We start from the raw sequence: 27,211 nt of genomic DNA on the forward strand, positions 1-27,211 counted from the left end.
CAGAGTTAGAGAGACATAGAGAGACATTCATAGAGCCAGAGACACAGATTCAGAGAATCAGAGAGACAAATAGATTCAGAGAGCCAGAGACACAGAGAGAGTGAATCACAGACACAGAGGGACGGGGAGATCCCCAGAAACAGAAGGAGATTCACAGAGCCAGAGAGACAAACAGAGATTGGGTCAGAGAGAAAGGGACAGAGACAGAGAAGAGAGGAGGGAGAGAGACCCCCCTAGCGTCAGAGAGAGAGAGATCAACAGAGCCAGAGAGGGGCAGGCACAGAGAAACAGATGGAACCAGAGAGAGATGGGAAGAGACAAACAAAAACAGAGACGAGTTGCAGAGCCGGAGGAAGGGAGAGAGACAGAGACAAAGGCATTTCTAAAGACAGGGGTGGAGGTGAGGAGAGAGAGGGAGAGACAGGGGCAAGCATTTAGAGAGTGACTCCCAGAGAGGAAGACAGAGATGAACTCCCAAAGAGATCAAGTCGCAGAGGGAGGGAGAGACACAGTCGCAGCCTTAGAGAGAAGAGAGATTTACAGAGCCAGAGAGACAAATAAAGACAGGGAAAGGAACAGACTCAGGGAGACAGGGGTGGAAGAATTTATCAGACATAGAGGGAGAAACAGAGGGAGACTGACTCACAGTCAGACAGACCAAGACCCCGAGAAGGACCACAACACCAAGACCCAGAGATGGCGACAGATACAGATGGAGACACACAGCCGAGGAAAGAGAGACATAGAAAGAAATAGAAACAGCATTTCTCGGAGACAGGGAAAAGAAAACAGATCCACTGAGAGGCAGAAAGAGAGACACGTCGAGAAAGGTCGCTCCAGGAATAGAGGGAGAGGGACAGAGGTCACAAGAAAGATACTCGCGGGCAGAGAGAGCCACGCAAATAATGGAGAAGCCAAGGGGAGAAATAAAGACTCAGCCGGCATCAGAGAAGGCGAGAACCCCAGCAGCCTCCCTGTCCACTGCTGGACCCCTAGCGTGGAGCATAAAGTTTGTTGAAGGAAGGAGAGGGGCAGGGTCAGACACAGGGACCCCAGGGCGCCCACAGGACACACGAGGCACCCTAGTGGGGGAGGAACACGGGGCAGGATGACAGATTGCAGGGTAGTGGGGGGGAGCCAGGCTCAGAGGATGCCCCTCCCTCCAGCCAGCCCCCGGAGTGGGTGTGTGCACGTGTAGGGGGCAGGGAGGGAGGACATTTGTCCCGTGTCTCCGGGAGGGGAGCGCCTTTAAGCTGAAACCCCGCCCCCTCTGTCGTCCTGGCAACGCCTCCCCCTACCCGGGGCTCCCACATTTCAGCAGGTGCCGGAGCTGGAGCTCCCACCGCCGCCGCCCGTGCCTCCGGCTCCCGGCGCCGTGCCTTTGGCTCTTCCTCCCCACTCGCCCGCTCCCCCTGGCGGAGCCGGCGCACCCGGGGGTGCCGCTCCCTGCCTGGCGCGCTCCGCACCTGGAGGTGCCTTGCCCCTCTCCTACCCACCTCGGAATTTCCCTGTGGCTCCTTTGATCCTTCGAGTCTCCGGCTCCTTTCCCTTCCACCTGTTTCCCCCAAGAAAGGCAGGATCCTGGTCCCTGCTACGTGTCTGGGGCCATGGCTGGTCTGGGCCCCGGCGGAGGCGATTCAGAGGGGGGACCCCGGCCCCTGTTTTGCAGAAAGGGGGCTCTGAGGCAGAAGGTGGTCCACGAAGTCAAGAGCCACAAGTTCACCGCTCGCTTCTTCAAGCAGCCCACCTTCTGCAGCCACTGCACCGACTTCATCTGGTGAGGGAAGGGGGCTAGGGGACTGGGGGAGGAGGGGACTAGGGGTGCAGACCCCTGTCACGCCGACCCCTGTGGAAGGAAGAAGGAGGGGGCTGTAGCCCCGACTCCCAGGTTCTAGGATGGCCGGGGAACGCTGGGAGCCTCGACTCCTGGGTTTGAGGGAGGAGGAGGCTGGTTCCTGGAGTCCTGGGTCTGAGGGAGGAGGAGGCTGGAGGACGGAGGTCCTGGAGTCTTGGGTATGAGGGAGGAAGGGGCTGGGGGGCTGGGAGCCTGGATTCCTGGGTCTGAAGGAGGAAGAAACCGGGGGCTGAACTCCGGTCTAAGGGAAGAAGGGCTGGGGGCCAAAATTCCTGGGTTCTAGAAAGAGGAGGCGGCCGGGGCTTGGACACCTGGGCCCTGTGGGAGGAGGGTCAGAGACCGCAGGCCCCCTGTGGCTCGCAGAGGTTGGGGGTCCAGGTACCCCTTTCTGCACTGACCTGGGATCCCTGACTTTTCCAGGGGTATCGGAAAGCAAGGCCTGCAATGTCAAGGTAAGAACTGGGGACCAGGGCTCCTGGGACCCTCAGGCGGGTGGAGGCTGGGCCCTCACAGCTGAGGCTGCTTGACACACGTGTTCTCTGGTCCCCAGAGAGGCGCGGGGGAGCCCGGGGCGGGGGGTGTGGCAGACACACAGCCTGTGGCGGGGAGGGAGCTCTGATGGTGGGGCCACCGCGGAGGTGGTGCTGGGGGCCCCTCCCTCGGCCGGCTCCAGGTGGGGACAGATATTTGGAGAATCTGTTGCCATGGGAACAGGGAGATTTGGAAAAGGGGAGCTGAAGGGGGGAAGGGGGAGGGGGCTGGAGATGCAAAGTCAGAGCCCCCCCCACCCCAGACTGCTGTCGCCATGACAACACCAGCCGTCCTAGGCAGGGGCAGGCCGGGTGGGGTCACCGATGGGCGAGTGGGGGCCGGGCGGGGCCGGCAGTTCTGGGGGGCGGGAGAGGGGGGCGAGTCCTTGAGCACCAGCTGCCACTGCTGAGAACAGAGTGAGTCAGGGTGGGGGGCGGGCCGGCACAGCGCCCCCAGACTCACTTCTGCCCAAGTTGCTGCTTCCTGGGCTGCGTCTGAAGATATTTCGGTTTTTGCTCTTTGAATCTGTCTGCCTCTCTCCTCGCTTTCTGATCTCGGTCCGTGGGCCTGTGTCTGTTTGTCAATGGGATCTTATTTTCTTTCTCTCTTTTTCCATCTCCCTTCCCTGGGCTCTGTGCTCTGTGTCTCTCTGTGAGTCTCTGCGTCTCTGTTTCTGCCTCTGAACCTATCTCTTGGGTTTCTGTCTCCGGCTTCTCTCTCTGGCCTCCGATTTTCTCTCTGTTGGACTCTCTGTGTTGAGATCCCTCTTTCTGGTTTTCTCTGTTTCCGAGTTCTGCTCTCTCTTTCCAATTTTCTGTCCGCTGGGGTCTCCCTCTGGATCGATCCATGCCTCCATCTGTGTCTCTATGATTTTCACCTTTAGTCTGCAGCTTTGTGGTTCATCGACGATGCCACGAATTTGTGACCTTCGAGTGTCCAGGCGCTGGGAAGGGCCCCCAGACGGACGTGAGTGCCCGGACACCTGGTTCTCCTCCTTGGGCCGCGCCCCCGCCCTCACCCCCTCGGCGTCCGTCCCAATTTCTCCTGCTATTTTTATGGCTGGGAGGGGAGGGGGGCTGGAGAGATAGGGGGAGCTATTTGGCCCAGATTCCTTGCCCTTGGCCTGGAAAGGGGGAATGCGAGGGGGACTGACAGGCTGGGGACACAGGTGGGGGACAGAGAGGAGGCCGGGGTGAGAAGACTGAAGATGGGTACTGCTGGGGGTGGGCTGTGATCCAGGGATGAAGGGATTTAAAAATTGAGAGCTGAGGAGCACACAGAGAAAAACACCAATGCAGGTGCGGAGATCCCAACATAAGACAGAGGCAGTCTCAGGAAGAGGAACAGAGTCACAGAAAAAGACAGAGACCCAGGAGAGATTGAAGATGAGGCAGAGAGAGAGACGGAGCAGAGAAAGAACCAGGGAGAAAGAGGGGAATTCGGAGGCACCAAAAGATGGACAGAGAAAATCCAAGAGAGGGAGACAAAGACACCTGGAGAGAGAGACTAAAATAGAAAACGGTGGATACAGACAACAGCCTAGGAGATGCTAAGAGACCCAGGGAAGTCCCACAGTACACTCGCACACACGTGCGTGCATGTACAGATGCCCGTCATCACAGATGTGCAGCACGCGGAGACACACAGCCTCTCCCCAAACCCTCTCTCTCCATCAGAGGCTCACAAGACCAGTCAACCCTGAGTGCCCATCCCCGTTCTCTTTTCTGCTTTATCTCTGAGCCTCAGTTTCCTCCCCTATAAAATGGGGCTGATGATCTAGCATTGACCAACAGAACTGTCTACAGTGACGGAAGCATTCTGTACATGCACTGTCCAATAGGCAGCCACCAGCTCCATGTAGCCAGTGAGCACTTGAAACAGGGCGACTCTGGCTGAGGAACAGAAATTCCATTTCATGTCATTTGAATTGACTTACGTTTATTTTTTTTTTTAATGTTTATTTTTTGAGATGGAGTCTTGCTCTGTTGCCCAAGCTGGAGTGCAGTGGCGCAGTCTCGACTCAATGCCACCTCCGTTCCCTGGGTTCAAGCGATTCTCCTGCCTCAGCCTCCTGAGTAGCTGGGACTACAGGCACGCGCCGCCACGCCCGGCTAATTTTTTTGTTTTTTTAGTAGAGATGGGGTTTCACCATGTTGGCCAGGCTGGTCTCGAATTCCTAACCTCATGATCCACCCACCTCAGCCTCCCAAAGGGCTGGGATTATAGGCGTGAGCCACCGCGCCTGGCCACATTGACTTAAATTTAAACAGCCACATGTAGTTAGTGGCCACCGAGTGGGACAGCACACATCTGGACATTTCCTGGCTTATTTTGAAGTCGGGTGAGTTCAGAGTTTCGCCCAGGGTTTGACACAAGATTGGAGACAGTTTTATGATGTACAGATGGAGAGGCAGAGAGAGAGAGAGAGAGATCCACAGAAGTCCATGAGGCGTTTTACCAGCTTATCAGCCGAAAATAACAGAAGTCTACATAGAAGATGTGACTTCATAGAACATATACTGAACACCACTGTCTACCAGCACGTGTATGTGATTGATGACCCGCCTCATTCACTCACCTCCGCCACCAACACCAGACTAAGTCTGATGTATCCAATCCTCGTTGGGTACACTCATCAAGATTTTTCTGGTTTTTCGCCTGTAATCCCAGCTACTCAGAGGCTGAGGCAGAATTGCTTGAACCTGAGTGGCGGAGGTTGCAGTGAGCCAAGATCACGCCACTGCACTCCAGCCTGGGCAACAGAGCAAGACTTTGTCTCAGAAAAAAGAAAAAAGATTTTTTTGTTTTTGTTTTTTGTTTGCTTTTGGGGTATTTTTTAGATGGAGTCTCACTCTGTTGCCCAGGCTGGGGTGCACTGGTGCGATCTTGGCTCACTGAAACCTCCACCTCCCAGGTTCAAGCGAGTCTCATGCCTCAGTTTCCCGAGGAGCTAGGACTAGAACAGGCATGTGCCACCATGCCCGGCTCATTTTTATATTTTCAGTAGAGACAGGGTTTCACCATGTTGGCCAAGCTGGTCTTGAACTCCTGACCTCAGGTGATCCACCCACTTTGGCCTCCCAAACTGCTGCGATTACAGGCATGAGCCACTGCACCCAGCTGATTTTTGTGTTTTTTTGAGACAGGGTCCTGCTCTGTCACCTAGACTGGAGTACAGTGATGGGATCATAGCTCACTGCAGCCTTGAATTCTCCAGGCTCAAGTTCTCCTCCTGCCCCAGCTTCCCAAGTCGCTGGGACTACAGGCACAAACCACAATGCCTAGCTAATTTAAAAAAATGTTTTTGTAGAGATGGAGTCTCACTTACTATATTGCCCAGGCTGGTCTTCAACTCCTGGTCTTACTCGATCCTCCTGCCTCAGCCTCCCAAAATGATGGGATTACAGGCATGAGCCACTGCACCTGGCCTCAAGTATTTTATATACAGTATAGGATTGGATCCACACAACAGCTCATGTGGTTAAGTTAGATATTTTTCCTGTCCCTATCTGGTTTGAATCCCAGCTCCACCACTTTTGGTTCTGTGACATTTCCTGAGTTAATTTACCTCTCTGCACTTCTTGAATCCCTTGTCTGTAAAGTGGAGATAATAATTATGCTCACTATGGATTGGTTTGAAGATTTAGTGAGTCAGACATTTGGGATGGTCTCTGACACATAGCAAGAGCCAAAATATTATCTTTTGTTATTGTTAAAATTATTATTATGACCAATGAGGAAACAAGTGAATAGTGAGGAGGAGATCTTTCCTCTGCAGCACTTGGTTTTTTTGTTTGTTTTGTTGTTTTACTATTGAGACAGGGTCTCACTCTGTTGCCCAGGCTGGAGTGCAATGTGCGATCACTGCTCACTGCAGCCTTGACCTCCGGGGTTCAAGTGATTCATTGCCAGCAGTTGATCTTCTTAAAAGTAACATGCAGGCCACGCGCAGTGGCTCATGCCTGTAATCCCAGCACTTTGGGAGGTCGAGGTGGGCGGATTACCTGAGGTCGAGAGGTCGAGTTCAGCCTGACCAACACGGAGAAACCCCGTTCTCTACTAAAAATACAAAATTAGCTGGGCGTGGTGGTGCTCACCTGTAATCCCAGCTACTCAGGAGGCTGACGCATGAGAATCACTTGAACCCAGGAGGCGGAGGTTGCGGTGAGCTGAGATTGTGCCACTGCACTCCAGCCTGGGCAGCAAGAGCAAAAGTCTGTCTCAAAAAAAAACAACAACAAAAAAACAAAGCAAGGTAACATGCCTCGGCCGGGCACGGTGGCTCACGCCTGTCATCCCAACTCTTTGGGAGGCTGAGGCAGGTGGATCATGAGGTCAGGAGATTGAGACCATCCTGGCTGACATGGTGAAACCCCGTCTCTACTAAAAATACAAAACATTAGCCGGGCTTGGTGGCATAAGCCTGTAGTCCCAGCTACTTGGGAGGCTGAGGCAGGAGTATCGCTTGAACCTGGGAGGCAGAGGTTGCAGTGAGCGGCGATCACACCACTGCACTCCAGTCTGGGTGACAGAGTGAGACTCCATCTCAAAAAAAAAAGAACATGGATCAAGAGCTTAAGATGTGCTAAGGGTTTGGCAAGTATGATTTCATTTAGTACTCAGGGAGGGCACATGGCCCCACTTTTCAGACGGTAAACCTGAGGCTTTGAAAAGGGGCAGGCGTGGTGAGGCCACCTAGCTGGGTAGGGGGTAGAGGCAAGATTTGAACTCTGATGTATGTAACCAGGGCCTCCGTGCTGTCTCCTTTTTAACAGTGACATTCACTTTTGAGAATAAGAACAGCAGCCTCTGTCTGTGGATGGCTTGTGTGTCAGGCACCCTGCTGAGAGCCTTCATACACAGCATCTTATTTAGTGCGGCAGGAACCCTTTGAGTTAGGGTCAGTGGAAGACATTTAGAAGCTCAGCACATTGAAAGGGATCCTGGAAACTGCCAACACCCTCCTCTACCCAAATATATATTCAAACTAGAAACCCCGCTAACATAAATGAAAATCCAAGAATGGCCTAAATTTTCACCCTGTGATAATCCTTTTAATGGATTCTTAGAATCAAGTTATTTAACAAGCAGATATTGTCCCAGGGGTAGAGGGTGGCAGGGGAGAAGGAGAAGCTTCACTGATGTCCTGCATTCGTGTTTAAGGGACTCTGGAAATTTAGCATTGCTTCAAAATATAGATTATTTATTTCCACTTGACAGAGGAGGATGCTGAGGCTCAAAATTAGGAAAGAACTTGCCCCAAATCACACAACTGAGAAGTGGCCTAGCTCTTACTTAAATTCAGGGCTATGTAGGAACTGCAATAAAATCCCTAATAATAACCACAGGAAGAGTAATAGTATTGGGAGCGTCTAACATGGTAGGCACAGCTGTGTTTTATACACCAATTATTTTATTTAGGCCTGCTGGGTTCCTGTTATAACTGAGGGGTCATCTTCTCCATTCCACCTGGAGCTCAGAGAAAGTATACCATGTGGACACTGGCAGAAGCTGCCAGTGAATGAGCTGGGGTTCAGGGTGGCCCACAAGTCCTCAAATACTAACTTGTGGGAGTTGGGGGGATGGGAACTATGGGATGTTGGAAGCTCCTGCCTCCTTCACATTCTGCCCGGATACCATTTTGTCAGCGAGGCCTCCCCACCACACACTGTTTGTTTTGTTTTGGTTTGGTTTTTTGAGCCAGAATCTTGCTCTGTCGCCCAGGCTGGAGTGCAGTGGCACAATCTTGGCTCACTGCAACCTCGGCCTCCTGGATTCAAGCGATTCTCATGCCACAGCCTCCTGAGTAGCTGGGATTACAGGCGTGCACCACCATGTCCGCCAAATTTTTGTATTTTTAGTAGAGACAGGGTTTTGCCATGTTGCCCAGCCTGGTCCCGAACTCCTGAGCTCAAGGCAATCCGCCCACCTCAGCCTCCCAAAGTGCTGGGATTACAGGCATGAGCCACCACGCCCGGCCAGGACCACCGTATTTAAAATTTCAATCCCCCAACTTCTGGTGGTCCCCATCCCTGTCTCATTTTTCTCCAGAGCACCCATTACCAACCATCAAACTATATGTTTTATTTATTTACCATGTTTACATTCTGTCTCCCTCCACTAGGAAGTAAACTCCATGTGACAAAGAGGTTTTTTTTTTCATTTGTTTAATGCTGGGTCCCCACACCAAGAACGGTTCCTGGCACACAGCAGGTGTTCAATTATTGGTACATGGAGAGAAAAAGATGGAGTCTCAGGATGACCTAGAGAGTAAGGCAGGAGGAAAAGATAAAAGGGCCCCTCCCCTGGGGTTTTAGGACCCTCCCAACGCCCCCTAAGCCAGTCTTCTCTGCTCCCAGGACCCCCGGAACAAGCACAAGTTCCGCCTGCATAGCTACAGCAGCCCTACCTTCTGCGACCACTGTGGCTCCCTCCTGTACGGGCTTGTGCACCAGGGCATGAAATGCTCCTGTGAGTGAACTGGGCGTTGCCAGGGCCCTTCCAAAGCGCCTGGGAAATGCCCGGGATGGGGTGGGGGGTGGAGGCTTGGCTTGGGGGCGGGGCCTGAGGTGCTACCCGCAGCTTTCTCCCGCAGGCTGCGAGATGAACGTGCACCGGCGCTGTGTGCGTAGCGTGCCCTCCCTGTGCGGTGTGGACCACACCGAGCGCCGCGGGCGCCTGCAGCTGGAGATCCGGGCTCCCACTGCAGATGAGATCCACATAACGGGTGAGGTCCCGCCCCCTCGCCTTGCCCCGCCCCTTTCCCAAGTGTGAGGCGAGGCTGACCCAAGGCACTTGTGCTGGCCCAGCCCCACCCCAAAGATGGGGCCACGCCTCTCTCGATAGTCACGCCCACACTTCCGACCCCACCCCAAAGGCCCTGCACACCCCGCCACGCCCCTTTTGGCTCAAAGCTCCGCCACCAGCCTGGCCTCTTGCAATTTTCAGCGCCTGTTAATGACTTTGACTTTCTTTGTTTTTTTTGAGGAGGGCAGAGTTTCGCTCTTGTTGCCCAAGCTGGAGCAGCGATCTCAGCTCACTGCAACCTCCGCCTCCCGGGTTCAAGCGATTCTCCTGCCTCAGCCTCCCAAGTAGCTGGGATTGCAGGCGCCTGCCACCATGCCCTGCTAAGTTTTTGTATTTTTAGTAGAAACGGGGTTTCACCATGTTAGCCAGGCTGGTCTCGAACTCCTGACTTCAGGTGATCTGCTCGCCTCGGCCTCCCAAAGTGCTGGGATTACAGGCGTGAGCCACCGCATCTGGCCAATGGCTTTCTTTCTTGTTTTTGTTTTATGTTTATTAAGACGGAATCTTGCTCTGTCGTCCAGGCTGGAGTGCAGTGGTGCAATCTTGGCTCACTGCAACCTCTGCCTCCCGGGTTCAAGGGATTCTCCTGCCTCAACCTACAGAGTAACTGGGATTACAGGTGCCCGCCACCACATCTGGCTATTTTGTTGTTGTTGTTGTTTTTGAGATGGGATCTCACTCTGTTGCCCAGGCTGGAGTGCAGTAGGGCGATCTCAGCTCACTGCAGCCTCCGCCTCTCAGATTCAAGCAATTCTCCTGCCTCAGCCTCCTGAGTAGCTGGGACTACTGGTGTGTGTCACTGTGCCCAGCTAATTTTTGTATTTTTAGTAGAGACGGGGTTTCACCATGCTGGCCAGGCTGGTCTCGAACTCCTGACCTGAGGTGATCTGTCTGCCTCGGCCTCCCAAAGTGCTGGGATTACAGGTGTGAGACACTGCGCCCAGCAATGGCTTTCTGGGTATAAGCATCTTGAGAAGGGTGAGTACCTGGTTCTGAGGTAGGCTGAGGTTCAGTATTGGTGACATGGCCAGGGTCCAAACTCTGGTTCCTAATGGAGAGAAGGGCTCTGGTCTGATTTCGGGGTCACTGTTTGGGGAAAGGGCTCTATGCCCTGTCTTCTGGGTACTGGAGAGGTAAGAAGTCATGAGAAATGAGACTGAGAGCTTGGAACTCTTGACTGCTGACTGGAGGAGGGCTGGGAGTCCCTTCCTGGATCTCTAACCCATCACGCTCTTCCTCACTTCCCATTTAGTTGGCGAGGCCCGTAACCTTATTCCTATGGACCCCAATGGTCTCTCTGATCCCTATGTGAAACTGAAGCTCATCCCAGACCCTCGGAACCTGACGAAACAGAAAACCCGAACGGTGAAAGCCACGCTAAATCCTGTGTGGAATGAGACCTTTGTGTTGTGAGTCTGGGGTGCAGGGAAGGCAATGATAGCTGACAGAGAATGATCTGAGGGTCCTAGTGGTCCCCAGAGAGCAGCTGATGGGAGGGGTTAGGATAGAGGGAACCCAGAAAAGGGCAGAAGATGATGGTGGGAAAAAGGAATAGAGCGATTGAGGGAGTGGAATGGAGATACAGAAACAGAGACAGCCAAACCACTGTGTAATTTGTCTCCATTGAAGCCCCCCAACTTTAGAGTTAGACAGAGATGAGAGAGAGAAGAGAGAGCCTCAGACGAGGCAGAAACCCAAAGAGAGACACAGAGGGAGAGGGAGGGGAGAAGACGAGGGATGGCAGGGAGACAGAGGTCAGCTGACAGAAAGACAGTGACAGAGACCCAGAGAGGAGAGAAAGGTGCAGAGACTCAGAGAGAGAGATCTCGAGAGACAAGAGACAGGGATGGGAAGGGCGGAGAATGCAGGAAGAAGGGAGGGAAGAGCTCTCCGGGTTTACTTCAGGCCCCAAAGCCCTAGCTGGGGAGAGAGCCCCACTGGGAAGGTCAGAGGTCGGAGACAGACAAAGCAGGAGAGGAACCCCAGCTGGCTGGGTTTGCCCCCACCTTTAGCACCAAGGATGGGGAACCGAAGGGAGCCATGAGCTTGGCCCCGCACCCCATTCACCCCACCTTCCTGCAGCAACCTGAAGCCTGGGGATGTGGAGCGCCGGCTCAGCGTGGAGGTGTGGGACTGGGACCGGACCTCCCGCAACGACTTCATGGGTGCCATGTCCTTTGGCGTCTCAGAGCTGCTCAAGGCGCCAGTGGATGGCTGGTGAGGAGCAGGGCTGGGGCCTGGGGATGGAGCGCAATATTACCATCTCCATCTGTGTGTGGTCTCTCTCCTCCAGGCCACTGTCCTTCCCTACACCTCCCAGCACACACACACACACACACACACACACACACACCCCTCTCTCTCTCTCTCTCTGTATCTCTTCTTCTCTCCTTCTCACCTCCCTTTCTTCCTCTCCCTCTCTTTTTATCTCACTCTTTCTCTCTTCCATCTCTGTGTCCGTCTCTCTGTGTCTCTTTCCTCCCTTCCAATGTCTTTGCCTCTCCCATGGGTGCCCCGTCCCCGCTGTCCGCCTCTGGTCTCCGTCTGTATGTCAGGTACAAGTTACTGAACCAGGAGGAGGGCGAGTATTACAATGTGCCGGTGGCCGATGCTGACAACTGCAGCCTCCTCCAGAAGTTTGAGGTACCCAGACCCTGGCTTCCTCAGGGGAGCCCAGCCCAGCCTCCCATAGTTCAGAGCTGGCCTTTCCTTCCACCCCTGAGTGCCTGCTGGTCCTGGGACTACAGTTCCCAGAAGACCCTAGGACTCCCTCCTCTGCTCTTCTAGGGGACTCGAGCCCCAGGGTCTGTTGGGAATTATAGTTCCTATCCATTGCCATGGCTTGAGGGTACTAGGGGCCACCAGCCCCTGCTCTAGGGCGATCCCTTGCCTCTCTTGGGACCCTGACTCTCTCTTTCTTTTCTCCCAGGCTTGTAACTACCCCCTGGAATTGTATGAGGTGAGTAGAACAACCAAGGCATTGAATGGAGGCAGTTTCAGCCTGCGTGTCTGATTTCTTATCCCTCCTCTGACTTCTGTCTTCAATTCTACACACACGAGTTGAGCACACATTTGCGCTAGGTCTGTCTTGTGCTTGCTGAATAATCCAGGATCCAGAGGTGAATCTGACCCTCAAGCAAGTCCCCAAGGTAGGGACACAGTCACAGATACTTAAAATACAGGAAGATGTGCTAAATTAGAGGTAGCCCAGGGCACTGAAGAGGCCTAGAGGAGGCATTAACGCAGCCTCGGGGAGGGTGGTCAGGGAGAACTTCCCTGAGGAGGTGACACCTGAGTTGATATTCTCGAGGTGTTTTTCTTTTTTGGAGTCAGAGTCCCGCTCTATTGCCCAGGCTGGAGTGCAATGGTGCAATCTCGGCTCACTGAAACCTCCACCTCCCAGGTTCAAGCAACTCCCTTGCCTCAGCCTCCTGAGTAGCTGGGATTACAGGTGACCGCCACCACACCCGGCTAAGTTTTTTGTATTTTTAGTAGAGACGGGATTTCACCATGTTGGCCAGGCTGTCCTCAAACTCCTGACCTCAGGTGATCCGCCTGCCTTGGCCTCCCAAAGTGCTGGGATTACAGGCGTGAGCCATGCCCAGCTGATTCTTGAGTTTTAAAAAATCTATCAAGCATGATGACCTTAATCTCTCCATTCATTCATTCACTCATCGAATACCTTTTTTTTTTTTTTTTTTTTTTGAGACAGAGTCTCGCTTCATCACCCAGGCTGAAGTGCAGTAGTGCAGTCTCGGCTCACTGCAACATCCGCCCCCCAGATTCAAGTGATTCTCCTGCCTCAGCCTCCTGAGTAACTGGGATTTCAGGAGCGTACCACCACACCTGGCTAATTTTTGTATTTTTAGCAGAGATGGGGTTTCAACAGGTTGACCAGGCTGGTCTCGAACTCCTGACCTCAAGTGATCCGCCCACCTTGGCCTCCCAAAGTGCTGAGATTAGAGGCGTGAGCAACCACACCCAGACGAATACCCATTTTCTTTCTTTCTTTCTTTTTTTTTTTTTTTTTTGAGACAGAGTCTCGCTCTGTTGCCCAGGCTGGAGTGCAGTGGCCGGATCTCAGCTCACTGCAAGCTCCACTTCCCGGGTTCACGCCATTCTCCTGCCTCAGCCTCCCGAGTAGCTGGGACTACAGGCGCCCGCCACCTCGCCCGGCTAGTTTTTTGTATTTTTCAGTAGAGACAGGGTTTCACCGTGTTAGCCAGGATGGTCTCAATCTCCTGACCTCGTGATCCACCCGTCTCGGCCTCCCAAAGTGCTGAGATTACAGGCTTGAGCCACCGCGCCCGGTCACGAATACCCATTTTCTAGGGTGTCATAAGCCAGACCCTGTTCTGGGAATAGAATCAGGCCATTCCCTGGGGGAGCTCTTCTTGTAGTGGAGGACAAAGTTACAAACCCAGACATTCACAACGAGGAGCAATGCTGCTGTAATGGAGATAGCCTCAGGCACTGGGGCGTCCCTGGCACAGCCTGAGTCAGAGAAAGCTTCCCAGAGAGGTGAGACCTGGTGGAAGGGCGGGATTTCCCAAAGGAGAGACCAGATTTTCAGGCAGAAGGAAGTAATGCTCTCTCCCTCATTTACCCTTTCAAAAAATACTTTACAGAGCGTCTCTATGTGCAAGGCGTGGCTCTATTCACTGGGGATATAGAGAGAGCAGGGAAAGAACTAACAAAAAAAAAAGTTCCTTTCCTCATGGGATTTACACCAGGAGGAAGACATCAAACAAAATATATAAGCATATGATAGGCCGGGCGCCGTGGCTCATGTCTGTGATCCCAGCACTTTGGGAGGCCAAGGCAGGCAGATCACTGAGGTCAGGAGTTTGAGACCAGCCTGGCCAACATGGCAAAACCCCATCTCTACTAAAAATACAAAAATTAGCCGGGTGTGGTGGTAGGTGCCTGTAATTCCAGCTACTCGGGAGGCTGAGGCAGGAGAATTGCTGGATTCCGGGAAGCGGAGGTTGCAGTGAGCCAAGATTGCTCCACTGCAGTCCAGCCTGGGTGATAGAGGGAGACACTGTCCCCCCCCCCAAAAAAAAAAAAAAAAAGAAAAGAATCTTCAAGATTCAACAACAGCAACTACATGCTATAGTCTTCCCTGGACTCTTACAGAAACTTTCCCCCGAGTTTTAAATGTTCCGTGTAGGGGTTCATCTGCATCAGAATTCCTAGAGTGCTTGCTTTTAAAAGCATATTCCCCGGCCTTTCTGCAGACCCACTGAGTGAGGGTCTCTCTGAAGCCTCAAATGTCTGCATACGAAATTAATTCCTTAGGTGATCCTTTTGCAAAGTTAAGTTGGAGAACAGGCTCTGCAGGAGACAAGGGTACCAGCGGGAGGAAATTCTGAGCCAAAGAGGTAGAGTCTTTTGAGATCAGCGGGGATGATCCTCCCATGCAAACCCAAGAAACCCAGCAGGGCAGACGGTGGGCAAAGGCCTAGAGGCAGGGAGTGTGTGCCTGTTGTGGTTCACAGTGCTCTCCCACAGTTCAGCAGGCACCACTTAATATTACCAGTGAACACCAACTATGTGCCAAACCTTGAGCTAGGTACGGGGCTAACAACACAGCAAACAGAAACAGCCATTATTATTATTATTATTCTGTATTTATTTATTTGAGACAGAGTCTCGCTGTGTCGCCCAGTCTGGAATGCAGTAGCGCGATCTCGGCTCACTGCAACCTCCGCCTCCTGGGTTCAAGCGATTCTCCTGCCTCGGCCTCCCAAGTAGCTGGGACTACAGGCATGTGTCACCATGTCCTACTAATTTTTATATTTCTAGTAGAGATGGGGCTTCGTCATGTTGGCCAGGCTGGTCTTGAACTCCTGACCTCAGGTGATCTGCCCACCTCAGCCTCCCAAAGTGCTGGGATTACAGGCGTGAGCCACCGCACCTGGCCCTCAACAAATATTTATGTAGCCTCAATGATGTAGGCAGAGTTACTGTGTCTTAGCGAACAAAGCAGACCCCTGCCTTAGGGAGCTCACAGGCAGAAAGCAGATAGTCACACAGATAGATGTAAATTACTAAGAATAAAAGTGCCAGGAAGGTGCTGTCCATGGTGACCAAGGGGTGGTAAGAGAGGCATCTGACCCAGTTTAAAAAGTCAGGCATGGCCTCTATGAAGTGATGCTTGAGTCAAGGTCTAAAGGGTGTTTGGGAGGCAACTAGGAGGGAAGGGGAGGGGAAAGCTTTACAGAAAGACCTGACAGCATATCCAGAGGCCCCGAGGAGGGAGGGAGGACAGCGTGTGTCAGGCCAGGGTGGCTAGATCATGGAGCCCCCAGGAGAGAGAAGAACAACCTGCAGGGTCAGTCACAGCCTGGCTCTGCAAGTCACATGGAACAAAATCTTAACACAGACAGAGCAGTTAAAGGGTTTACAAGCATAGGGGAGACATGACCTGGTTTATTTATTTTTAAATTGGCTCCTGTGCCTGCTGAGTAGAGAATGCATTCGAAAGGGCAGCCGTCCATGTGGAGGGACAAGTGTGGAAGCTGTGACAGCAGCTTAGTCGTGGGCCCCCTCCCTGGGGGGCCAAGGCAGGAAAAGGTAGAGAAGGGACCTTAGCTGAAAGCCAGGAGTGCTCCCTGGACTGGCAGCACCCATGTCACCCAGAAGCTTTTTACGCATACCAATTCTCACGTCCCATCCCAGATTTATAGAGTTAGAAAATCTGGCACTGGGACCGAGCAATCTGTTTTACCAAACCCTCTAGGCGATTCCAGCTTAGAGGCTAAGAGCAACCAGACTCTAGAGCTGAACTGCTTGGGTTTCGTTTCTAGCTCTGCTCTTTACCTGCTGTGTGACTTGGGGCAAGTTACTTAACGTCTCTGTGCTAATTTCCTCTTCTGTAAAATGGAAACGATAGCAGGGTTTTCTGGAGATAGCATATAAGCATCTACTAAAAAAAAAAAAAAAAAAAAAAAAAAAGAGAGACAGAGAGATCTAAGTGTTTGTTAAATAATAAATAAACCCTCCAGGCTATGGGAGTCAGAGAAAATTAAGCCAAGGATGGAATAGGAGGGTGGCCATTTTCCTCTCTCTAGCTAGTCTCATCCTTTTCTTTCTTGGGTGCTGTCTCTCTCGGGGGGCATCTCTTTATCACTGTATAAGGTCTAACTGCCTCTGGCACTTTCTTTCTCCTTTCCACAGCGGGTGCGGATGGGCCCCTCTTCCTCTCCCATCCCCTCCCCTTCCCCTAGTCCCACCGACCCCAAGCGCTGCTTCTTCGGGGCAAGCCCAGGACGTCTGCACATCTCCGACTTCAGCTTCCTCATGGTTCTAGGAAAAGGCAGTTTTGGGAAGGTTGGATTCCTGGGGTTCCGGGGGAAAGGGAGGATGTCTGCGGGGAGGTCAGATTTCTGGTTCTTAGGGAGGAAGTAGGGGTGGGAAGACACTGGGCTCCTGCATCTTCAAATATGGTTAGGCTGGGCCGTTCAGGTTCCTGGAGAGGAGAGGTTTAGAGATGCGGACACTCTCCCTGAGGGGGCAGGCGGCAAGTTAGGGCTGTCAGTCCCTTAAGAGATGGAGGGAGGACCTGGGATCCCATTTCCCTGCGTCCCTGAAAGGAAGGGGGCAGGTCCTGTACCACTGGGTTCCCAACACGGACTGGCCCTTTTGGAACTGTGTGCATAGGTGATGCTGGCCGAGCGCAGAGGCTCTGATGAGCTCTACGCCATCAAAATCCTGAAAAAGGACGTGATCGTCCAGGATGACGACGTGGACTGCACGCTGGTGGAGAAACGCGTGCTGGCGCTGGGGGGCCGGGGTCCTGGCGGTCGGCCCCACTTCCTCACCCAACTCCACTCCACCTTCCAGACCCCGGTAAGGATGGAGGGGGCGGAGGCTGGCCTCGGGGCCCTGCCTCATCCAGTTCTGGACAGATCCGGCATCTGCGTTGGGATTCTGAGTTTAGGGCGAGGCAACAGAACCTTGTACTCTCTGAGTGGGCGAGGCCAGGAGGATGGGCTCCTCAGGGGGCGTGGCCAGGGAGAGGGGCTCCTCGGGGGCCAGGCGGAAGGGCCCCTCGAGGGGCGTGGCCAGGTGGAGGGGTCCTCGTTGGGCGTGGTCAGGCGGAGGGACTCATCGGGGGCGTGGCCAGGAGGAGGGGCTCCTCGCGGGGCGTGGTCAGGCGGATGAAATCTTTCGGGAGTTTGGAGGGCGGACTTTGTCAGGCGATGCATCATTAATAGGCGTGACCAGGCAGATTGGCTCCTTGAGGGCGTGGCCAGGCAGATGACATTATGAATGAGCGTATCCAGGCAGGTAGATTTTTCGGGGGGCGTGGCCTGGCGGATGAGCTCCTAGGGGGCGTGGCCAGGCGGTGAGTTCCTCGGGGGCGTGGCCAGGTGGATGGATCCTGCGAAGGTGAAGCGGTTGAGCTCCTTGGGGGCGTGGCCAGCTGGATGGGCTCCTGGGGGGAGTGGCCAGATGCCTGTTTCCCTGGGGAGCTTGGTCTTAATTGGGTATAGCCAGTGCCCTGGAATTTTGAGCAAAGGAGCACAGTGGAGGAAAGTGCGTTCCTAGTGGGCCTGCCCAGAATTGGGCCCCGAGTGACGGGGTCATCACTTTTGGATTCTGACTGAAGGACACATCAGAAACAGGGCACTTCCCTAGGATTGCGACGTAGGGGCAGAGAGTCAGAACCTGCAGGATTTTGAGAGGGCGTGACTTTACTTCCAGGGACTCTGAGTGAACGTGGCTAGCTACCTGGATTAAAATTTATATGTGAGCAACTTTGATTCCTTTTTTTTTTTTTTCCCGAGACGTATTTTCGCTCTTGTCCCCCAGGCTGGAGTGCAATGGCGCGATCTTGGCTCACTGCAACCTCCACCTCCCGGATTTAAGCAATTCTGTCGATTACAGGCATCCGCCACTGCGCCCGGCTAATTTTTGGTATTTTTAGTAGAGACCGGGTTTCACCAGGTTGGTCAAGCTGGTCTCGAACTCCTGACCTCAGGTGATCCACACGCTTCGGCCTCCCAAAGTGCTAGGATTACAGGTGTGAACCACCACACCCGGCCGCAACTCTGAGTCTTGGTATGAAGCCAGAATTGCATATGTGTGTGAGTGGCTGTGGAAAGAGATTTTGGTGTCCCCAGATTTCGAGCGAAAGGTGGGCTTCAGTCTTCATTCTGAGAAGGCGGGGCCAGAACAGGTGGTCTGATAGCTGGGAGTGGTCTGGCGGGTGGAGATTCTGAGGTAGCAGGGTTAGCACCTTAGGGCCCTTCCAGGGATGTGGCTAGGTGCTCTGATTTCTGGTTGGGTGCATCCAGAACCTTCCACATCTGTCCTGAGTGATCAGGAAAGAACTTCTCCTACCCCGGGTAGATGAGTGCCGCCTCTAAGCCCATGCACTCCTCCGCAGGACCGCCTGTATTTCGTGATGGAGTACGTCACCGGGGGAGACTTGATGTACCACATTCAACAGCTGGGCAAGTTTAAGGAGCCCCATGCAGCGTGAGTCTCGGTCAACAGAGAAGGGACGGGGTGGCGGAAGGGGGCAGGGTCCAGCCACTGACCCTCTGATGTCCTCACCCACCCCGTCCTCCAGGTTCTACGCAGCAGAAATCGCCATCGGCCTCTTCTTCCTTCACAATCAGGGCATCATCTACAGGTGAGCAGCCTCAGGACTTTCCACGGAGGAAATCACGCCCCTGGAAGGGAAGGGATTTGAATATGCGGCTCCAGACTGCTGAACTCAACCCTTCTTGCAATTCCTACCCTACCCGCCCCGCTTCGTCCAGGGACCTGAAGCTGGACAATGTGATGCTGGATGCTGAGGGACACATCAAGATCACTGACTTCGGCATGTGTAAGGAGAACGTCTTCCCCGGGACGACAACCCGCACCTTCTGCGGGACCCCGGACTACATAGCCCCGGAGGTAACCCCAACCCTGCTGGTCTGGCCACGCTTTGAGATCCCTTAGAGGGTGTGGCTGATGGTCCAGTATTCATCGCGGGGGGAGGCCTGACCCTCGGGCCTTGTCGTGCGTTGTGGCCTTCTTACCCAGCCAGGCGTTCCTCCAGCCTCCAGCACAGGTGAGCTTGTGCACTGAGCCTGCCAGGTGGGCCCAGCTGGGTCTCTAAATAGGTAAGGTGGGCGGCACCTGTGGGTGAACATTCCAGGAGAGTGGGACCAGCTTGTAGGAATTCCGAGTAGGGCCTGATCCTGGACCCTTCTGACAAGGTGCAAGCGATTTCTAGTGTACTCTGAGTGGGTGTGGCCTGTCCCCTGCCAACACTGAACATGTCTGGACTATGTCCTGAATACTCTTAACTGGGCAGGGCTCTCCCTGGAGTATTCTGTTGGATGGAAGCTTATTTCCTAAGTGTTGTACGTGGTTCTCTGATCTAAGTGGGTTGGACTTCTGTGCTGCATTTTTTAAGAGGGCAGGATTAGTCAGGCGCGATGGCTCACACCTGTAATCCCAGCACTTTGGGAGGCTGAGGCGGGTGGATCACTTGAGGTCAGGAGTTTGAGACAAGCCTGACTAACATGGTGAAACACCGTCTCTACTAAAAATACAAAAATTAGCCAGGCGTGGTGGTGAGTGCCTGTAAACCCAGCTGCTTGGGAGGCTGAGGCAGGAGAATTGATTGAACTCGGGAGGTGGAGGTTGCAGTGAGCTGAGATCACACCACTGCACTCCAGTCTGGGCAACAGAGTGAGACCCTGTCTCAAAAAAAAAAAAAAAAAAAAAAAAAAAAAAAAACCACACACACAAAAGAAAAAGGGCAGGGTGAGATCCCTAAGGTTCTGGGACAGCAAATGCTGTCCTATGAGTATTTTAATTTTAAGTGGGTGGGGTATTACCTGACTTTGTTAAAGGGGAGGGGCTGATGTTCTGAACGTACATATAGATGGATAAAGCACATGCCTGTAGTCCCAGCTACTTGGGAGGACGTGCCTGACTTGTGCCCAAATAATCAACGTCAGTGATCACAAAACCTGGCTGGCAATCAGAATCATCTGTAGAAAATTTGAAAACTGAGGCCAGGCATGGTGGCTCATGCCTGTAATCCCAGCACTTTGGGAAGCTGAGGTAGGCGGATCAGTTGAGGTCAGGAGTTCAAGACCAGCGTAGCCAACATGGTGAAACTCTGTCTCTACTAAAAATACAAAAATTAGCTGGATGTGGTGATGTGTGCCTGTCATCCCAGCTACTCAGGAGGCTGAAGCAGGAGAATCACTTGAACCCAGGAGCTGGAGGTTGCAGTGAGCCAAGATTGCACCACTGCACTGCAGCCTGGGCTACAGAGTGAGACTCCATCTCAAAAAGGAGAAAAGAAAAGAAAATTTGAAAACTACACACATAGCCGGGCGTGATGGCTAACGCCTATAATCCCAGCACTTTGGGAGGCTGAGGCGGGTGGATCATGAGGTCAGGAGTTCAAGACCAGACTGGCCAACATGGTGAAACCCTGTCTCTACTAAATACAAAAATTAGCGGGGCGTGGTGGCGGATGCCTGTAATCCCAGCTATTCAGGAAGCTGAGGCAGGAGAATTCCTTGAAACCAGGAGGCGGAGGTTGCAGCGAGCTGAGATCCTGCCACTGCACTCCAGCCTGGGTGACAGAGCAAGACTCTGTCTCAAAGAAAATAAGAAAAAGAAAAAAACAAAAACAAAAACTACACACATATTCCTGACTCTGACACAAATATTCTAGGTGGTTGCAACTAGTGACTTGGACCTTAGGTAGTGTTTCTATTTGAGGCCAAATGAATGTTTGAAGTAGGTATGCTTTGTTTCCAGAATATTCCAAAAGGTAGATCCCTGGCCAGAATATTCAGAGTGGAGGCTGGGCGTGGTGGCTCACTCCTATAATCTCAGCACTTTGGGAGGCTGAGGCAGACAGATTGCTTGAGTCCAGGAGTTGAGACCACCTAGGTAATATAGTGAGGTCCTCTCTCCACTAAAAGTGCAAAAATTAGCCAGGTGTGGTGGTGCACACCTGTAGCCCACCTACTTGGGAGGCTGAGGTAGAAGAATTACCTGAGTCTGGGAAGTTGAGGCTGCAGTGAGCTGTGATCACACCACTGCACTCTAGCCTGGGCAACAGAGTGAGATCCTGTTGAAAAAACAAAATGAGACAAAAAATCACCTGACCAGCCGGGCGCGGTGGCTCACACCTGTAATCCCAGCACGTTGGGAGGCTGAGGCGGGCAGATCACGACGTCAGGAGATTGAGACCATCCTGGCTAACACGGTGAAACCCCATCTCTACTAAAAGTACAAAAAAATTAGCTGGGAGTGGTGGCAGGCGCCTGTAGTCCCAGCTACTGGGGAGGCTGAGGCAGGAGAATCGCTTGAACCTGGGAGGCAGAGCTTGCAGTGAGCTGAGATCGCGCCACTGAACTCCAGCCTGGGCGACAGAGCGAGACTTCATCTCAAAAAAAAAAAAAAAAAAAAAAAAAAAAACCATCCGACGAAATAATATTCAGAGTGGGAAGAGCTTGTGCTGAAAGCACTTAAAGTGGGTAGCGCTCCCAGGGGTTGAGGCCAGAGGGGTCCTAGGCTTCTTAAAGAATGGATCGTGATTACCTGCCTTCCACCTCCCCCAGATCATTGCCTACCAGCCCTATGGGAAGTCTGTCGATTGGTGGTCCTTTGGAGTTCTGCTGTATGAGATGTTGGCAGGACAGGTAAGGGAAGGTGGGGAGAAGCTGGCTTGGCTAAAAGAGGCAGAGTGGGGCACCTGTATCTCAGGAGGAGCGGGTTAGAAAGGAGCCTGGAAGGTTGTGCCCGAATAGCGCTGTCCATGGTTCTGAAGTGTTGTCTTACTGTAGACCAGGTTTTTTGTTTTGTTTTGTTTGTACCATGGATTCTTTCTCCCTAGATGCTAAAGTAGCAGTCTGGTTAAGCCTATGGATCCCTTCTCAGAAGAATCTTTTTCAGTGCACAAAATAGAATAATACATACACAGAAAACCAACGTTCAAATCCTCACTTTGCCACTTACTGGCTGTGTGAGCTTAGACAATTACATACATTCTAAATCAGCTTGATTGGATTCCTGGACTGCTGAGTGTACTAAAGCTAAAAAAGATTGGGTGCCACCCTCTTGATCATCTTCTTAGCTGGCTATGGTAGTGGGCACCTATAGTCCCAGTTACTGCGGAGGCTGAGGCAGAAGGGTCACTTGACCCCAAGAATTCGAGGTTACATTAAACTATGACTATGCCACTGTGTTCCAGACCAGGTGACAGAGCAAGACCCCATCTCAAAAGAACAAACAAACAAAAAAAAGAAATCAATTATTTTGAAAGATAGTCACCAAAACTTTTAAAATTTAATTGAATCTAACAACCAACTAAATTAAATGTATACAGTTGTCTAAATATTTTAAATTGGAATATGGACATATGTGCAATTTCTTATTCATTAAGTAGTAGGTTCTAATGGTAATAAAGTGAAAAGGAGCTCTCACAGTAATTTTGAAGTAGCAATGGCTAATAATTTGAAATATCTGCAACTCTCATGTGATGAGAAAATACCTGTGATTTCTATTGATAATGAAGCCACAAGCACTGCTGCTGCCTGCGTTCATAACTGAAGGGAATGCTAAATTTTAGTTAGAAGTTAAAAAAAATTTGGCTGGGCATGGTGGCTCACACCTGTAATCCCAGCTCTTTGGGAGGCTGAAGTGGGCAGAACACTTGAGGTCAGGAGTTTGAGACCAGCCTGGCCAATATGGTGAAACCTAGTCTCTACTTAAAAAAACAAACAACAAAAAAAAAAAAAAAAAAAAAAAGGAAAAGGAAAGAAAAAAAATAATGCCTGGTATCATTTTTTTGTAACCTCAGAAGACTGTGAACCACTCATCCAACCAGGAGAACGCTTTTAGAGTGTTTCCTGCAGTTTTTCCTCTCTTCTATTTAACGGACATGTTGTGTAATTAACACCCTGCCGACTTACATAGCAGATAAAAAGAGGCAGAATAGTACAGAGATGCACAGAGCTGAGGCATCTGAGATAGGAAATGAGAGAACCTGAGAAGGAGAGAGATCAAGCTTTGGTGGTTTGGTTCGGTCTTTCCTGAGGGTGTGGTCGGGTGTGTATGTGGGGGTGTGATGGGTCAGGTATGTTCACGGTGGGGTGAGGAGGGTGTGGAAGGTTTGGGGAAAGGCAGTTGGGCAAGTCTCTGACTCTCTATCCCCTCCACTTTCATAGCCTCCCTTCGATGGGGAGGACGAAGAGGAGCTGTTTCAGGCCATCATGGAACAAACTGTCACCTACCCCAAGTCGCTTTCCCGGGAAGCCGTGGCCATCTGCAAGGGGGTGAGAGCCCTCTGACTCCCAGCTTCTCCAGGCTCACAATCCACACACCCCATTGCTGTCTCTGTGCCTATTAGAAAAAGGCTCTCATTCCTGAAGTCACTTTATTTCCATCTGTTGGAAAAGTTGATATAATACACAGGTTTTTGTTAGAACAGTGGTTTCTGGCCCTCTTGCCACCAGGCCTGGAGATGGCCTCTGTCCCATCCTTGTCTGTGACACCCACTCCCCAGCTCCCTGCTTGCAGGAAGTGCTGAAAGTCCAGGGTCTGTCTTTCCGGAACTGGGTGGGTCAGGTAAACCCAACTTCTGCAGCTTTTCTTCCTGTGGGATCTTGGGTGACTCACCAAAACTTTGTGAGCTTCACTCTCTTCAGGGGTTATGGAGTTGACACAGAAGAAAGCATCTGGCCCATAGCAGATTTTCAGCCCATGTCAGCACCTTCTGCGTCTAGCTGCTCTCTCTGCATCTCCCTGACGGTCTCTCTGGTTTCTGCCTCATACCTCCCCTCCATCTGCATACGACGGGGCTCTCTGTGTTTCTTCCTTTTCTCTTTGTCTCCTTCTGTATCTCCATCTACACTTTTGGGCCTTTGTCCAACCCCCCCCCCCACCCCCGTCTCTGTTCCCTCCTGTGTCTGCTCTCATACACACACTGCATCTCACCGTCCTCTCCTGCTGGCTTTCTGTCCTCCCCTTTCTCTGGGTCTCTGTCCCCATATTTGGTCTTTATTCCTCCCTCTGGGTGTGTGTTTCCTGGGTCTCTATCCTTCTCTCTCTCTGAATCTCTGTCCCCTGGGTCTCCTCTGTCTCCTCCCTTCTCTGGGTTTCTGTCTTCTCACCTGGGGTGTCTGTACCACCCTCTGAATTTCTATTTCCCCCTTTCTCTGAGTCTGCAACCTCTTTTCCCCATTCCTTTCCTCTTCCCCTTGTCTCCTCTCCCCTTCCCTCCCTCCCCCTACCCACTTCCCTCTCTCCTTCACTCTTCCCCTTCCCTCCCTCCCCCTACCCCTCTCTCTCCTCTTCCTTCTCCTCTTCCCTCTCTCCCCCTACCCCCTTTCCCTCTCCCCTTTGCCATCTCCTTCATTCTCTTCCTTTCCCTCTCCCTCTGGGATCCTTCCCATATCTTTCCTCTTTCTTGGGTTCTCTGCCCCTCACAACCTCACACCCTGATTTGTTCTGTTTCTGTGTCCCTGGGTCTCTGGGTATGAATTTCGTCTACTCCCATTGTCATGTATCCTCCCTCTTCCTCTTTCTCTCTCTCTCTCTCTCTCTGTCTCGCTCTCTCTCGCTCTCGCCTTCTCTGTCTCTCTTTTCCTCTCTCTCTCTGTCCCTCTTCCTCTCTTCTCTCGTCTCTCTCTGCATCTATCTCTCTGTCTCTCTTTGTCTTGTTCGTCGTCGTCTTCTCTCTCTCTGCCTCTCTTTCTCTCCCCTTTCTTTTCCCTTCTTCCCTCCCTCTGCCTGTTTCCCCTGGCTGTTCTTATCTCTCTGGGTCTCATGGCTGTGTCTCTTGGTTCCTCCATCTGCTTGTCTCTGTCTATTTCTTCCTCGTTCTCTGGGTCTCCCTGTCCGGGACTCTGTCTGTCTGTCTCTCTGTCGTCTGTCTATCTGTCTCTCTCTGTGTTTCCCACAGTTCCTGACCAAGCACCCAGGGAAGCGCCTGGGCTCAGGGCCTGATGGGGAACCTACCATCCGTGCACATGGCTTTTTCCGCTGGATTGACTGGGAACGGCTGGAACGATTGGAGATCCCGCCTCCTTTCAGACCCCGCCCGGTCAGTCACCCTCCAGGCAACAAAAACTTGGTCCCTAATGGGGTGGGGTTCCCGTGGGTCTCAATATACCTGTATGTGGGGGTGGGGCTCCCTCTGCAGAGCCCTGCCGCCCCCTACAAAAGGAGGTGCAGAGACCGTGAAGCATGCATAGAGATTCTGCACGAGACAGGAGATGAGACCGGGGTACACAGGGGCACGCGAGGAACCCTTGGAGCTGCTTAACCTTCCCTCCCCCACGTCTCCCACAGTGTGGCCGCAGCGGCGAGAACTTTGACAAGTTCTTCACGCGGGCGGCGCCAGCGCTGACCCCTCCAGACCGCCTAGTCCTGGCCAGCATCGACCAGGCCGATTTCCAGGGCTTTACCTACGTGAACCCCGACTTCGTGCATCCGGATGCCCGCAGCCCCACCAGCCCAGTGCCTGTGCCCGTCATGTAATCTCACCCGCCGCCACTAGGTGTCTCCAACGCCCCCTCCGCCGTGCTGGCGGCAGCCCCCACTTCACCCCCCACTTCAACACCTCCTGCCCCATTCTAGATCCTGCACCCACGCATTCCGGCTCTGCCCGCGCGGGTTCGAGACGCCCCTCCCGAGCGTTCCTGGCCTTCTAAACTCCATACAGCCTCTACAGCCGTCCCGCGTTCAAGACTTGAGCGGAGCCCGATATTCTCCCCGACCTTAGCATTCTGGACTCTGCCCCAATCGGGTCCAGAGACACCACCACACCACTAACCATCCCCAACTCCATGGGGTTCGAGACTCCATCTTGGTAGTTCTATGCCTCCCCCCAGACCCCGCCCCTGGGGAAATAGCCTCACGGGGTTGGCTGTTCCAGACTCAGGTTCCAGAACAACCCTCAGCCTCCGAGGCCCGCCCCCCACCGCCTCCACTCCAGTTCTAGATGAGTGGGAGGCGTGCCCCCCTCCTCCAGTACGTCCCGCTGCTGTGCTCTGGGGATTTCTGGGATATATGGAGGATTCTTCCCCCAGCGGCTCCCAATCAGCTTTTGTTCTAGACTTCCCCATCCCGAAGCCATCACTGCTCCCCGCAGCCTGCCTGCCGTGCATGGCTCCTGTCTGGCTCGGACCCACCCCAACCCTCCCCAGTGCCTGCCACTCTCTGGGACTCTCCTCCTCCCCTCCTCTTCCCTTAGCCTCTCCCACCCCGCCACAGCTGCTGGAGAATAAATTTGGGATGCTGATGCTGAAGTGTTTGGATATTTTCTTGTAAGCTTGGAGAATGAAGGGGGTGTGGAGGCGGGACAGTGACTGTCCATAGAAACAAACAGAGACGGAAAGCATGGAGACCTACAAAGTCAGAGGGGAGACACCCACAGCAAGGGAGCAAGCAGAGAAAAGCGCACACACACAGGCAGGAGACCCGGACAGACAGGAAGAGAAAATATCACAGAGGGCACCAACGTCGACAGTGCACAGTGAGAGAGGGGCACGGAGATCACTGGGAGTGCCAGGTGGCGACCCCGGCGCAGAGACCCAGCTCGTCCGTGTTCACCACAGCAGCCACGCAAGCTCACATGCACATCCAGGCTCAGACACTGGGGAGAAGTCCTTCCCAAGAGGGGAGATCACAGTCTCGCCTCCTCTTGAGAGACCTAGAGACCCGATCAGAGGAAGAGATCCCCTCGTCAGAGCAACCAAAACCGGCCAGAACCCGTGAGCCTAGGGATCGGTGACGGAGGCACACGGCAGCCAGACGCGCCTTCTGGGCCTCTTTCCCTTGACCCACTTGCAAGTCTGGGGAGTGCCGGGGACGGTGCAGATGCACTACATTTCCCAGCAGGCCCCGCGGCAGACCCTTCCCCCAAGTGCGGCTCCTCGCTGCCAGGGCTGATGGGAAATGTAGTCTCCGGACAGGGCCAGACCAGCGGAGCGGAGTGCCTTGTCTGTGTGTTTGGAGGGGACTGAGCCCCAAAGCTTC

General features: G+C 53.0%; 1 protein-coding gene across 1 annotated transcript; it reads left to right on the plus strand.

Moving 5' to 3' along the window:
- The first annotated feature begins 1,305 nt into the window (after positions 1-1,305).
- Positions 1,306-26,481, plus strand: PRKCG (protein kinase C gamma). The gene is made up of 18 exons (XM_045378786.2): positions 1,306-1,777; positions 2,276-2,307; positions 3,270-3,352; positions 8,746-8,857; positions 8,982-9,113; positions 10,446-10,602; positions 11,276-11,410; positions 11,749-11,836; positions 12,123-12,152; positions 16,376-16,528; positions 16,859-17,047; positions 18,591-18,682; positions 18,777-18,839; positions 18,970-19,108; positions 21,790-21,870; positions 23,398-23,505; positions 25,134-25,274; positions 25,523-26,481. Exons 1-18 carry the CDS (start codon positions 1,608-1,610, stop codon positions 25,709-25,711), a joined length of 2,094 nt encoding a protein of 697 aa, XP_045234721.1. The 5' UTR covers positions 1,306-1,607; the 3' UTR covers positions 25,712-26,481.
- The last annotated feature ends 730 nt before the right edge of the window (positions 26,482-27,211 follow it).

Source organism: Macaca fascicularis, chromosome 19, assembly GCF_037993035.2.
Source record: "Macaca fascicularis isolate 582-1 chromosome 19, T2T-MFA8v1.1".
NCBI classification, from domain to species: Eukaryota; Metazoa; Chordata; class Mammalia; order Primates; family Cercopithecidae; genus Macaca; species Macaca fascicularis.

Coding starts and splice junctions, on each gene's coding strand:
- PRKCG (XM_045378786.2), top strand. CDS start 1,608: ATGGCTGGTCTGGGCCCCGGCGGAGGCGATTCAGAGGGGGGACCCCGG. Junction 11,411..11,748: donor AAGGCGCCAGTGGATGGCTG/GTGAGGAGCAGG, acceptor TCTGTATGTCAG/GTACAAGTTACTGAACCAGG. Junction 25,275..25,522: donor CTCCTTTCAGACCCCGCCCG/GTCAGTCACCCT, acceptor CGTCTCCCACAG/TGTGGCCGCAGCGGCGAGAA.